At 33.7% G+C, this 13,217-nt stretch overlaps 1 protein-coding gene across 2 annotated transcripts in view; it reads right to left on the bottom strand.

Annotated features, from left to right (window-relative positions):
- The window catches only part of LOC140441423 (uncharacterized), a 214,886-nt gene that overhangs the window by 78,474 nt on the left and 123,195 nt on the right, over window positions 1–13,217 (bottom strand). For both annotated transcript variants that reach the window (XM_072532146.1, XM_072532145.1), the window contains exons 4-5: window positions 5,687–5,857; window positions 2,814–2,892 (exon numbers count right to left, since the gene is read on the bottom strand). In XM_072532146.1, the coding sequence (XP_072388247.1) occupies window positions 2,814–2,892; window positions 5,687–5,857 (250 nt within the window). The remainder of the gene's footprint in view (window positions 1–2,813; window positions 2,893–5,686; window positions 5,858–13,217) is intronic.

The raw sequence follows: 13,217 nt of genomic DNA, 5'->3' as shown, positions 1-13,217 counted from the left end.
GTGCGTAGATGAATGTGTACTGGTTTTTACTATTAAAAATTACTCAAAAACTATTGTACTCAGCATAAAACACACTCAGAGACAGTACAGAGGCGCTTTATTTGTAATGTATTGCCAAAGCTTAATATTAGTGAAGCGGGCGATATCAATATAATATCCGATTAAGACTGCAGCCCCCACTCCTTGATTGGCCGTACGCTTCGCTCAGGTCTATGGATGTACCTAATAAATACAAATCTTTTAGTCTTTTAACAATATGTGCGTAAGGTGTCCCGACTCTTCATTAAAGTTAGGTAATTAATGTAATAGATATAATAAAATTATTTCAATTTGAATATTTCTTACCTGGTAATTATTCTGTGAAATATAACAATTCCATTGTATTTACTAAAACTCAACTGGATTTCGGTTATTTTATATTCATAATAAAATTCACGATTCGATTTCGCTTAGCCATGTACTCACTATTCGAATCACAGTCAATTTTATAAATCAGTTAAAACTTATAATTTTTGGAATAAAGTATTATCATATTTTCAATATTTAAACATTTAAAAAATAAATATTAGTTAGCACAGAGGAACATTTCAGAATGTTTTCAAATAGGGTAGTTAAGAAAAAATGACTAGGCTGGTAAAAATATAGTAAAAATCTAGCAGAGCACTTTTATATTTCCAAAAAGATTTTGCATTTAGCTAGCGTGAATGCGTAGCTTGTTGAATGTTTTTCATTAGCCCTTTCGCTACGGGCCAAGTATCGGTTGCGCGTTGCTCATATACGGCGCCGGGAAAATTTTAAAGAGTGTAAACTACTGAGACGGCCACTCAGTAGTTTACATTCTTTATATTAAAGTGGTTGAATCGTTTTTCGTTTGACGGCAGTTTGTTTAATTCGTTTTATCGAAGTAGTGGAATTTGTTTTCGTAAAACTTCAAAAAACGGTATTCAGAAAGAACGGCGCTAGGGTGGGTGATGTGCTGCTGCGTATGTACGGCATCAGTATGGTGTATTTGTGGATCGTAACGTACATGAACGATACTAGTAAGCAAGATGGACAATGTAGAACGTACTATTACGATTATAGCTCTTCAAAGATGCAAATACTTAAAAATGTACGTTGACAGAATCTGAACGATGGAGATTAATTTGCGTAATTACGGCGCTCGCTCATCAAAGCTGCAAATGAAAATCGTACTTTTACGGCTACAGTATCGAAAGGGTTAACTGTGGCTTAGGGGGTCAAAATTTATGAGAATGGATAAAATTCAGTAAAATCCTGGCAAGCAATTTATACTGTCAGTTACAAGCAGAGTACAATAAAATTGTAAAAATAGATTTTTTATCACCTTAAATATTAACCCAACAGAATTATTAACCTCATAAGGAGTAGTTGTGGGGTGAATAATTACTAGTTTGATAATAAGTTCGTAAAAACCTAGCACAGCACTGTGGTATACCATAAATATTTTTTTTTTTTTAATTCTACTAGCTTAAACCTTAAGCCAACAGAATCGCTCCCATTAAGGGTGGTTTGATGGTGAAAAATTATTAAGGTGGTAATAAATTAGTGAAAAATGGGTGAAAAATATTACGTAGGTTAAATTGAATTCCGCTCATTTGTCCCCGCTAGCTTAAGGGTCCTTAATAATAATTTATTGTCTTTCGTATTTCATATTATTTATTTGTAAGTATTTATCAAAATAATCGTCTCTTTTGCAATGCTATATTGGGTTGCGACGTACTTATGTTTATTTAACATTGCTTAACGTTTATTTATTTACTTGCGAAAGTCAATTCCAGATGAATTTTGATCTTTCGGTTCAAGCGAGTTCGATTTAATTACAGAGTAAATAATCTCAGCACAACCCCCTAGCATACCGTATCTTATCACGTAATCTCCACATCCTAACCACGGACAGGGCGATATTGATTTTTGTGGTTTCGCAATATTTCATTTTACAAAGATATCCAGATTAATATTGACCTCTTGATACAAACTAGTTAGATTTAATTACAGAGTAATTAATCTCAGCACAACCCTCTAGTACACGGCACCTTATCACTTAATATTTACATCATAACCACGGACAGATTGGTTTTTGTGGTTTTCCAATTTCTATTTCCTCGGAAGGGATTAGTAGGGGTTACTGAGAAATATTTCCCCAGTAACCCCTGCTATTAAAAATCTATCTTACTAACAAAAGTTTCAAAGTATGTCTTTTTATCTCCACTAGAAAAGCAACGCACTCACATCTGTTGATCAATCAGTCTTTCTCTCCTTCAATTTAGAAAAACATCTCTAAGAACCTCTCGAGCGGACCTCCACATATGCACTGCACTCTTACTTTGAATACTCCAGGATGGACTACCGGATAACCCTTTGTATAACAAAAAATCATCAACAAGTCCTAAAGAGGATAACTTAATTCTAAAGAGTGAAAAACATATCATGTTCTAACCGTAAATTTTTATAAAGGTCCTACCTTAGTTTCTTACTAAACAATGATTGACTGTACAACTTAAATATAAATAACAAACGTTGGATTCTGAGTTATTCGTATTCGCCCTCGCTGACGGTTCTCTCACATACGTCATGAGCAGCATTTTTCATTTAAAAAATAAATAAACGAAACAAAAGTTTGTTCAAAAATTAATTACTATTAATTAAATTACAAATATTTGCGGTCACTTTTTGACTGGTAAACCTATTATTAATATATTTTCCTAATTTTAAATGTATGTAAACGTAGTGATCCTACAGTGGAATTTTGAACTAGTACGTAATATTTTTTTTATTTTTTTTGAGATACTTACTTGACACTAAATGTTGTATTGTGGCATATGCAATAAAGCCATACACATGAAGCTAACATAAACAAAAAGAATATGGAACCTGAAAAAATAAATAAATGCAAATCAAAGAAATTTCTTATCGCGTTCGAAATTAAATTTTTATTATCAAGAGAAAATAAATACAATAATTAATTAGGTGTATAATGTAATCATTTTTAGCATCTATATCCTAGTACCGTTTTTTAAATATTTTTGTCTTAACGAGAAATCAGAAGACTTCTCTTCAATAGCGAATTAGGTGAACTGAAGGTCCAAGCTTACTTGTAGCTATTGGACGATATTAGGAGTAAGCTTTTATTCCGACAATACATCTACAGTTGACCCTTAAAAAACATTTTTTTGCAATCTTTACGTAGTGAAAAGACGTTTAAATAAAAGTAGTCAATTGCATATTAATTAGCGAAAAATAAACAGAGAAGTGAATACGGCGTTAGCAGAACATCGAAGCTGAAAGTATAATAACCACGTACAAGAAATGGAGAAACAGTCCAAATATGCAAAATATTTAGAAACTTCAAAGGACATTAAGGAACGACAGAAAATCCATATCCCCACTACACTTGAAAATGGAATTTTCTACTCCATTGAAAAAAAACCATGGTGATAGGGAAGATTCTCAAGAGAGAGAGAGAGAGAAAGTGTACACTAAATTATCACCAAGACGAAGACGTAGACTTTATCGAAGAAGTCAAAGAACACCAAAGAATGCCCGAACAACTAGACAAGATAATTACACTCACATCTCCATAAGAAATAAGTAAACTAATTAAAAATAGTTTACTGAGAAAAGCACCTGGTTTAGATGAAATTTCAACTACAGCTCTAAAGTATCTACTAACGAAAGCAATTTTATTTGTAACCAATATAACAAATGCGATACTCGGATACAAGCTCTCCCCAAACCAATGGAAGATAGCCCATGTTATCATAGTTTTGATGCCAAAAAAAGACAACACGTTTCCGCAAAACCACAGGTCGATAAACTTACTTCCAGAGTTAGCAAGATTGTAAAAAGGGTCATACTAAACAGACTCCAATTAGAAACTGACAGGCTAGAAATAATACCAGAAGCTCAGTTCGGATTTAGAGCAGAACAATTCAGCGAAATTCAAGTTTTCAGACTAACAGAGTACATAACAGCTGGATTTAACAACAAACAGTACACAGAAGCAGCCTTACTGACTTAGGCAAAGCCTTCTATAGAGTTTAGCATAAATGGCTAACATACAAAATGAGAGACTACGGATACAGAGGAGCCATGACGAGATTAAACTCTTCGTACTTGGACGACCGAGGCTTAAGATTCCGGATAGGACAAGTCCTGTCTGAGCACGGAGTTCCGCTGGCAGGTGTATTACAGGGAGCAGTCCTGTCACCACTACTGTATCCAATATTTACCACCAATGTTACAAGACCACTAAGAATGCTACTCAGCCTTTATGCAGACGACACAGGAATAAGTTACATACAGCATTGGATAACATAGAATGCAAAATGGAGTATCCAATGGAAAATAGTCATTAATTCAGAGAAGACATAAGTGGTTATGAACAAAAAGAGAAGAAACCTAGACTAACAGCTGACAGTGCAAAATAATCCCATGGTATGAAAAGAGAAGCAAAATACCTAGGATTTACAATGGATCAAGGATTAAAATTCACGCAGCATGTGGACAAAACCATCCAAAAAACAACAACAGCCAGAGCTGCAATAAGAGCTCACAGGTAAAATAAACAAATTACAAATAAAGTTAAAAGTAAGATTGATCAACAGTATTATACTTCCAATAATTACAAATGCATAAGTATTAGGGATACATAAGTAACAGAAATAAAAAGAGGATACAAGTAGCCCGTAATAACAGCCTCAGAGAAGCGGAATCCATGTTTCTCACATGGTCAACTATATGTTGCGTACTCACGAGTTGGTAAATCATAAAATTTATTTATATTAGCAAAAAAACAAATTAACAAAAAATATTGAGCTTCAATTAGCGGTTAAGTGAATAATAATTAATAGGTATAATTTGGAATAATGTAATTATTTGGAGCAAAAATCAAACTTTTCATACCTCTTTTATGGAACTTTATATAAAAGTTGACATCAATAAATTTTATATATATAAACTTAAAAATTAAAATTTTTAATGTCAGTAATGTTAGTTTAATATTGTCTTTACCCCTCTTGATTTAAGAATTTTTTTACCCCCTACAAAAACTTTTATCTAAAGAAGTACTTGTGACTGGTTTGGAAAAAATATATAAATATGTTTTGGATGGGTTGGAGTCAATAAAAGGGGCTATTGGCTATATATATATATATATATATATATATATATATATATATATATATATATATATATATATGTATATATATGTATATATATGTATATATATATATACATATATATATATATATATATATATATATATATATATATATATATATATATGTATATATATGTATATATATGTATATATATATATACATATATATATATATATATATATATATATATATATATGTATATATATATATGTATATATATGTATATATATATATACATATATATATATATATATATATATATATATATTAATATATATATATATATATATATATATATATATATATATATATATATATTATATATATATATATATATATATATATATATATATATATATATATATATATATATATATATATATATATATATGTTCGGAAAGATTTCCGTGGTTAGTACAATAACCGCGGTTAGGTTTTGATATACATTATCTATTGATTTTATATTATCAATATAGAAGGTATTAAATTTCGGTTATAGTCCTTACCCAAGCATGTGCAGTGTAGGTTAACCTTTTGGAGCAAAATTAAGCATAAAAAAGTTGTACCCATACTTATTGAGTAAGCTGTAAAGCACGTTCTGTGTCCTTCATGTGATTCCAAAACAAATTGATAAATAATCGCAGCAATGTAGTAGCAACAGGTTGAAATTACTATACCTAAAACAATAGAAAACTATAAGTATTAACGTTACAATAATTATTTAGTATAGGATAATCTAAGCCAATAAGACCATTATAACCATAACACAGGTCTGCAACCAAAAAGTTGTTTGAATAATTTACACCAATTTGATATGCTGAAAATGAAAATATCATCAGAAAATGTCTAGGACTGCAGAATATTTCACAAAATACGAATGCAGACTTAGTCATTTTCACTTGTTCGAGCTATGAAATCTTCCACTTAGCATCCTAAAATTCATAGTGTATTATATTCTGTGTTTATATTGCATCACCGACGCGGAGATGCTATCAACCTATAATCGTAGGTACACAGACAACCCAAACTGTCAGCGCAGAACACCAAGTGCACTTCTGTTACTGATACAAGGTATATATACGCTTCCAACTTAGTTTTTCTGCTTACCTTAATGTGATAATAATAATTCGGTTTCTTTTTGACAATTTTCTGGTTTCTGAATGTAACGCCATGTCGCCATGAGCGATTTAAACTTAAAAATCGGTGTTACTATGGCTCACGAACATATACTAAATTAATGTTGTGGGCATATATAAATTTGGTGAACGTAATTTAAAACCGCCTTATCCAGTTTGGCGTTGACAATGATTTGGACCATAATAAACTTTGTGTATAGGCAACACCCCAGAAGATTATACACTGGGATCCCACCTAATGGACAACACCGAAATCAGATTGATTACATAACGATTCAACATCGCTGGAAAACATGTATTAGCCAATTTAAAACACGACCTGGAGCTGACTGCGACTCACCAACTCTTTTTTGCAACACGAAAGCAAAAATTCAAAGCATGTGCTAGGGTCCGAAATAAGAGAAGATCAAAAATAAAAGATACACAACAATTTAAAAGCCAATGTAATGAAAGATTGGAAAATATTTTATCAACCATCGACACTCATGATTCCATAAAGACTTGGCTATCTTTTAAAATTACCTTAATACAGCTCGTGACTGACTGCAACGCACCAATCTAATGCCGACTCAACCGGACCAAAAAAGTGTGGATGTCTGTAGATACTTTTGACCTCGTTGAAAAACGTAGAAAACTCTAAATTGGTAAAAAGAACCCTCTTACGAATTCCCAGTACCGACTGGTATCTAGAGCAATTCAGGCTGTTTGTAGACGAGACAAGAACAAGCACGTAGAAGAAATCTGCAGTGAGATTTAACTACATGCTAACAGAAATAACATCAAAGAATACCTTATCAGACTACTCACATGTAAATTCAAGCAGAAATCTTGGTCTATAAAAGATAATGAAGGCAATGTACAGACGTTACAGACAAGGTTATAGATGTTTGGAGGGCGTATTGTAAGTCTTAATACGCTGATATGGACCAGATGCCCGCGGACACCCAGTATGTACCTGAATGTCAGGCCTCCATTTTCTACTCTTCTTTCCCTGGGACACACCATACCAGCTTTAAATCTGAACATAAAATACTTTTTTCCGAAGTTAAATTCACTCTAAGAAGACTTAAGTTAATCAAAGCAGCAGGCTAGGATTTCATTACTGCTGATGTCTTGAAGCATTTTCTGGTATGTGAAGTGAGAATATTACATCGATTGTGTAATGAACAATCGATGCAATGTAACGAAATCTGACACACAGGCATCTGGCCTGAGGATTTGAGAAAAACCATAATCATACCTCTACATAAGAAAGGTCCAATTAATAATTGTAACAACTATAGACTCTAAGCTCTAATGTTACACATCAGTAAGGTGATCCTCTACAGTCCTTGGTCCATTGTAACTCCCAGGTATTTAGCATTTCTTTTCCATTCGTTGGGATTGTTTTGCACCGTCAGCTGTTCTTCTGGGCTCTCCCTTCTCTTTTTAAAGAGGAACACTTGTGTTTTTTTGAGTTAATGGTAATTTTCCATTGGATAAATCTGAGTAACGTTTATGCACCAACAGCAGATGAAGATGACAATGAAATAGAACAATTCTACAACGATTTAGAAGAAATGCTGAAAACAATAAACAAGCAACACATTAACATAATTATGGGCGATCTTAATGCCAAGGTGGGTCAAGGTAAGGTAGGAGAACAAGTAGGAAACTATGGACTTGGAAACAGAAATGACAGAGAAGATCGATTGATTCAATTTTGCCAAAGCAAAGACTTCGTAATAACAAACACCTTTTTCAAATTACCTCCTCGGCGGTTATATACATGGACATCTCCACAACATACCAAAGAAAAAATAGTGAGAAATCAAATAGACTATATTATGATAGCAAGGAGGTATCGTAATGTTGTTAAATGTACTAAGACGTACCCAGGAGCCGATATAGGCTCAGATCATAATCCGGTAGTAACTGTGATAGAGGCGAGACCAAAAAGATAAGAAGACCACACAGAAAGGCACTAGATTAAAATAAACTTAAAAACAAAAATATACGACAAGAAACAGGAGAAGAAATAAATGAAAACCTCCATTCAGTGCACCAACAAATTAACGATATAAATAAAGTTAACCAAAAATTAAAGTACATAAATACAGCTATACAAACAGCAGGAAAGAAACATCTTACAAAAACAACAACAAAGAATAAGGGGTGGATGCCACAAGATATACTAGACTTGATGGAACAAAGAAGAAATATGAAGAATTACCTAGATAAATACAAAGAAATAAACAAACACATAAAAAAGAGAATAAAAGAAGCCAAAGAGGCGTGGATTAAAGAAACGTGTGAAGAAATGGAAACCTATCAGAAAAAGTACGATGCGTTCAATATGCACAAAAAGTAAAAGAGATAACAGGAAACATAAGGAAATGCCAAATAGGTAAACTTAAGGACAAAGATGGAAATCTTATTGTAGATCTAGAGAATAAAATAAAAGATGGACAGAATACCTGAATGAATTATTTGAAGACGATAGAAACAACTTAACTCAGATAATCAATACAACTGGGCCAGACATATTGAAAGAAGAAGTAGAATACGAAATAAGAAATGCTAAAAATGGAAAATCAAATGGACCTGATAAAATTCCTACAGAATTGTTGAAGCTTTTGAATGATAAATCCGTAAGCATAATATTACATCTATTTAATACAATATACAGTACTGGTATAATACCTCAGGAATGGTTGCTGTCTACGTTTGTCACCATACCAAAGAAAACTAAGGCAATGCAATGTTTAGATCACCGGACAATCTCCTTGATGAGTCATCTGCTTAAAATATTTCTTAGAGTCATTCACAGCCGAATCTATCAACAGTTCGATATCGATATTAACGATACACAGATGGGATTCAGAAAAGGATTAGGTGCAAGAGAAGCTCTCTTTGCCTTGAACGTCCTAACACAGAGATCTGGTCTAGATGTTAACCAAGAGGTACACGCCTGCTTTATAGACTTTGAAAAGGCCTGTGACAAAGTACGCCACATTAAACTCAAAGAAATCCTGGAGGGTAAAAACATTGACACCAGAGACATACAAATAATATTAAATCTGTACTGGAATTAGCGATCTAATATAAAAATAGAAGACCAAACATCGGACGAAATAAAAATACGTAGAGGAGTACGGCAGGGTTGTATATTGTCACCGCTCTTGTTTAATATCTACAGCGAATAAATATACCAAGAAGCTCTCTCACATGCAAACGAAGGGATAATAGTCAATGGAGAAGTTATCAATAACATTCGATATGCTGACGATACTGTGATAATGGCTAAAACAGCGGATCTACAACATCTAGTTGAAAGTATGAATGAGATATGTAATAACTACGGCATAAGGATGAACGTCAAAAAACCAAATATATGACCCTCAGTAAGAATTCAATACATGATATTAGTATCGCAATAAACGGTACTCAACTCGAAAAAGTAAGCAAATACAAATACTTGGGAACCCTCATCAATGAAACAGGTGACCAAAATCACGAGATAAAAAGACGCATTGAAATTACCAGGTCTACCTTTATAAAAATGACAAAAATTATTTTGTAATCGTGATATTAGTATTCAGCTACGAACTAGAATGTTAAAATGCTATGTATTTAGTACTTTGCTTTACGGTGTTGAGGCATGGACTCTTAAATAGAGGAATATTTAAAATCTTGAAAGCTTTGAGATGTGGTGCTACCGCCGTATACTAAAAATAAGTTAAGAGAGTGGTTTGGCTGTACCACTAATGAATTATTCAAAATAGCAGTAAATAAAATTAGAATCGCCCTAATGATATCCAATCTCCGATAGGAGAGGCACTCAAAGAAGAAGAAGCGTTTCCAGGTATTCTTGGAACATCAGCAGTGTATATTGTATACAGTAAGGGTGACAGGACCTCTCCTTCTGGCACTTCAGCCTCCGGAGTTCCGAACAAGAACTCTGAAGCTTCGGTTGCCCAACTACGAAGTAATCAGTCTCGTCATAGCTCCACTGTATACATATCCTCTTATTTTTCATGCCAATTCTTTATGCCAGACTTTGTCGAATGCTTTGCTTACATCCAAGAAGACTGCTCCTGTATACTACTTATCGTTAAATCCGGCTGTTATGTACTCTGTTAGTCTGAGTACTTGTAGCTCGTTGAAATGATCTGCGCTAAATCCGAACTAACTGAGCTTCTGGGATTAGTCAGAGCGTGTCTGTTTGAGATTGGAGTCTGGTACCAAAAACATACACCTACAATAATACATCTAACTACGCCAAAATATGAATTTAGTACAAAAAAAATCATAACAACAATACCACTCTATGCAGTGCTATAGAAAATGTCACACCGAGAGTGCAGTACGGCTAATATAGGAATGCACAATTGCCGGATTTCACGCCTTGTGCTTGGCGATACAAACAGGTCCAAGTGGTAGTCACAGAACCGTACCCAGATCTCTACGCCTGGCTCTGTTATTTATTATAAAATAATATATTGATAAAATAATTGCCTTTATGTAGCCAAATAAGAGGCATGAATTTGAATAAAAAGACCTTAAGTTTTTAGCGAGAATTTTATTATAAAACTGTATACTTTATCAAACTAACAAATGTATTTTAAATTACATTTCTTGATAGCTATAAATATACCGGGTGGAACCTCCGGTAACTCGATTTCCGTGCACCCAGCCCAATATCCAAGAAAAACTTTTTCTTTTGTAAATATGTGAAAAATTATCAGGAACGGGAACATCGAAAAAGCTTTGCACATTTTTCAATCCCGGCGATGTTATTAAAAAAACAAGTTGCGCACTTGAATCACTGCGAAATTTTAACACCTACTATGAAATTTTTTTTTGTGGAAATCTGAAGTGCAGTTTTTGTCCTTGTTAAAACATAATGCAGTCTCGCATTTTTTACACACAACATAAGTTTACCTAGTTCCTTGGCATAGCAACCTGGTAGTTTTTAGCGAAACCTTGTGTTAGTCCATATGGGATAATGGTTTTTCTTGCCCACACTTGACCAGATGAGCAGGTATAAGGTTTACAGTGTAAGTTATTTAACATTATATTATATTTATACTTTATTAAACTGACAAATATATTTTAAATTACATTTCTTGATAGCTATAAATATACAGGGTGGAACCTCCGGGAACTCGATTTCCGTGCACCTAGCCCAATATCCGAAAAGCCCATACTCTGATTGGACTGGTAAATGCATTTTATTGGTTATACAGTGTAAAATAATCGAGCTTACTCACAGATATTCAATTAATTATACTAAAGTCGTCCTCTACATCCGAGATGTCGGATTCGCTTTCGCTACTCTCCCCTGTGTTCGCTTGTATTATCAATTGGTCTACGTCATCTTGCAGGTTGTCCGCAGTCCACATCTCAGTTTCCGTTTTCTCAACAACATAAGTGACATAATTGCGCCAATTTTGCTCTGTGACGCATGCGAAACCGTCGTCGATCAACTGGCGTACCTCGTCGTTTTTAAAAGTGGTATTATGGGTACCTACATATCGCTTAACTTGGTTCCACACCATTTCTATAGGATTCAATTCGCAGTGATATGGAGAAAGCCTTAAAATATAAACATTATGTTGTGAAGCATACTCATCAAGATGATACTTATCGTATTGATCTTTAAAAGCACGCGCTGCTTCCAATAGCTCGGATTTCAAATAACACTCGTCGAAAAAAATGTCTTTTTCCACTAGCCATTCCTTGATTGCAGCTTTATTCCAGGAATTGTTAGGGAATCTCTCTTTACGGGAGTGGTACAATGCATTGTCCATTACAATGACATTCCTGCGTCCATTATTTGGTAAATTTGATATTAATGTCTCCTTAAACCACGACTTAAAATATGCGGCATTTCATCGTGATAGTCGCCATCATTTTTCTTTGCCAGAAAAACACGCTGTGTGCCAGGAAGGAAACCTCCTGAAAAACCTGCATGCAATAAAACATATCGTGGACCTCGTTTAGTAGGTGCTTTTAAGCCAGTACTTAAACCTTTGAGAAAAGCATTACGACTGTTTTGTATCGTAGTATCGCACCATTCGTAATTTAAAGATTGGCCAACATTAACCCACGATTCGTCCAAATATATGATATTGCAATGGTCTTTTCGCAAACGTCGTATAGTTCTCAAAAAATTATGGCGACAATGAATAATATCCTCTCGCTCCACCATGATGCTTCTTCGGCCACGTTTCTTATAAACAAATCCAATATCTTTCAGAAGTCTGTATAAAGTAGAAAGAGACAACGGCTGTATATTCTCATTACCTTGTATGAAGTTATGTATATGCTTTAAGAATGGCGGCAAATTTTTCATGAAAAATTCTCAATGAACAATTCTCCGTAGAATACTTCTTACACCCTCGTCATATGTGAATATTCTAGAATTTGATTGACACACTCGTTTTTTTTGGCGATTTCAACGTTCCACTCTGTTCTTTTTCTTTTTTGAAATTGTAAATGCTTCTTTCGCTAACACCAGTCATCAACGAAGTACGTCTTACAGCAGCACTTACATTAAGTTGTTCCGTATTTTGTAAAAAAACACAACACATTTAACACTACGAGTTTAGCGCAACCGTTAAATAATTCACCGGATTTAAACTTATGGGACTCCATGCTCTCTGTTGAAACTCGGACTAAATTTTGAAGTATTGTTTCGTTTTCCAAAAGCACTTTCACTCTAAGGATGGGTAGGGGGTGAAATAGGGAAAGCTTGGAGTTTATCAAATACTAATTATGACAAACAAGTTTATGGCCATATTTGGGTGATTATGTTAATGATGATAATTTGTAGCAGAAGTTTTATAAAAGAAATGAAGACCTATTTATAGAAACAACATAACTGTATTTTTAATATTTTACATACAATAGAAAAAAT

Source organism: Diabrotica undecimpunctata, chromosome 5 (assembly GCF_040954645.1).
Source record: "Diabrotica undecimpunctata isolate CICGRU chromosome 5, icDiaUnde3, whole genome shotgun sequence".
Lineage (NCBI taxonomy): Eukaryota > Metazoa > Arthropoda > Insecta > Coleoptera > Chrysomelidae > Diabrotica > Diabrotica undecimpunctata.
The sequence above is the reverse complement of the archived record's forward strand: the minus strand, read 5'-3'. Positions and strand labels throughout refer to the sequence as shown.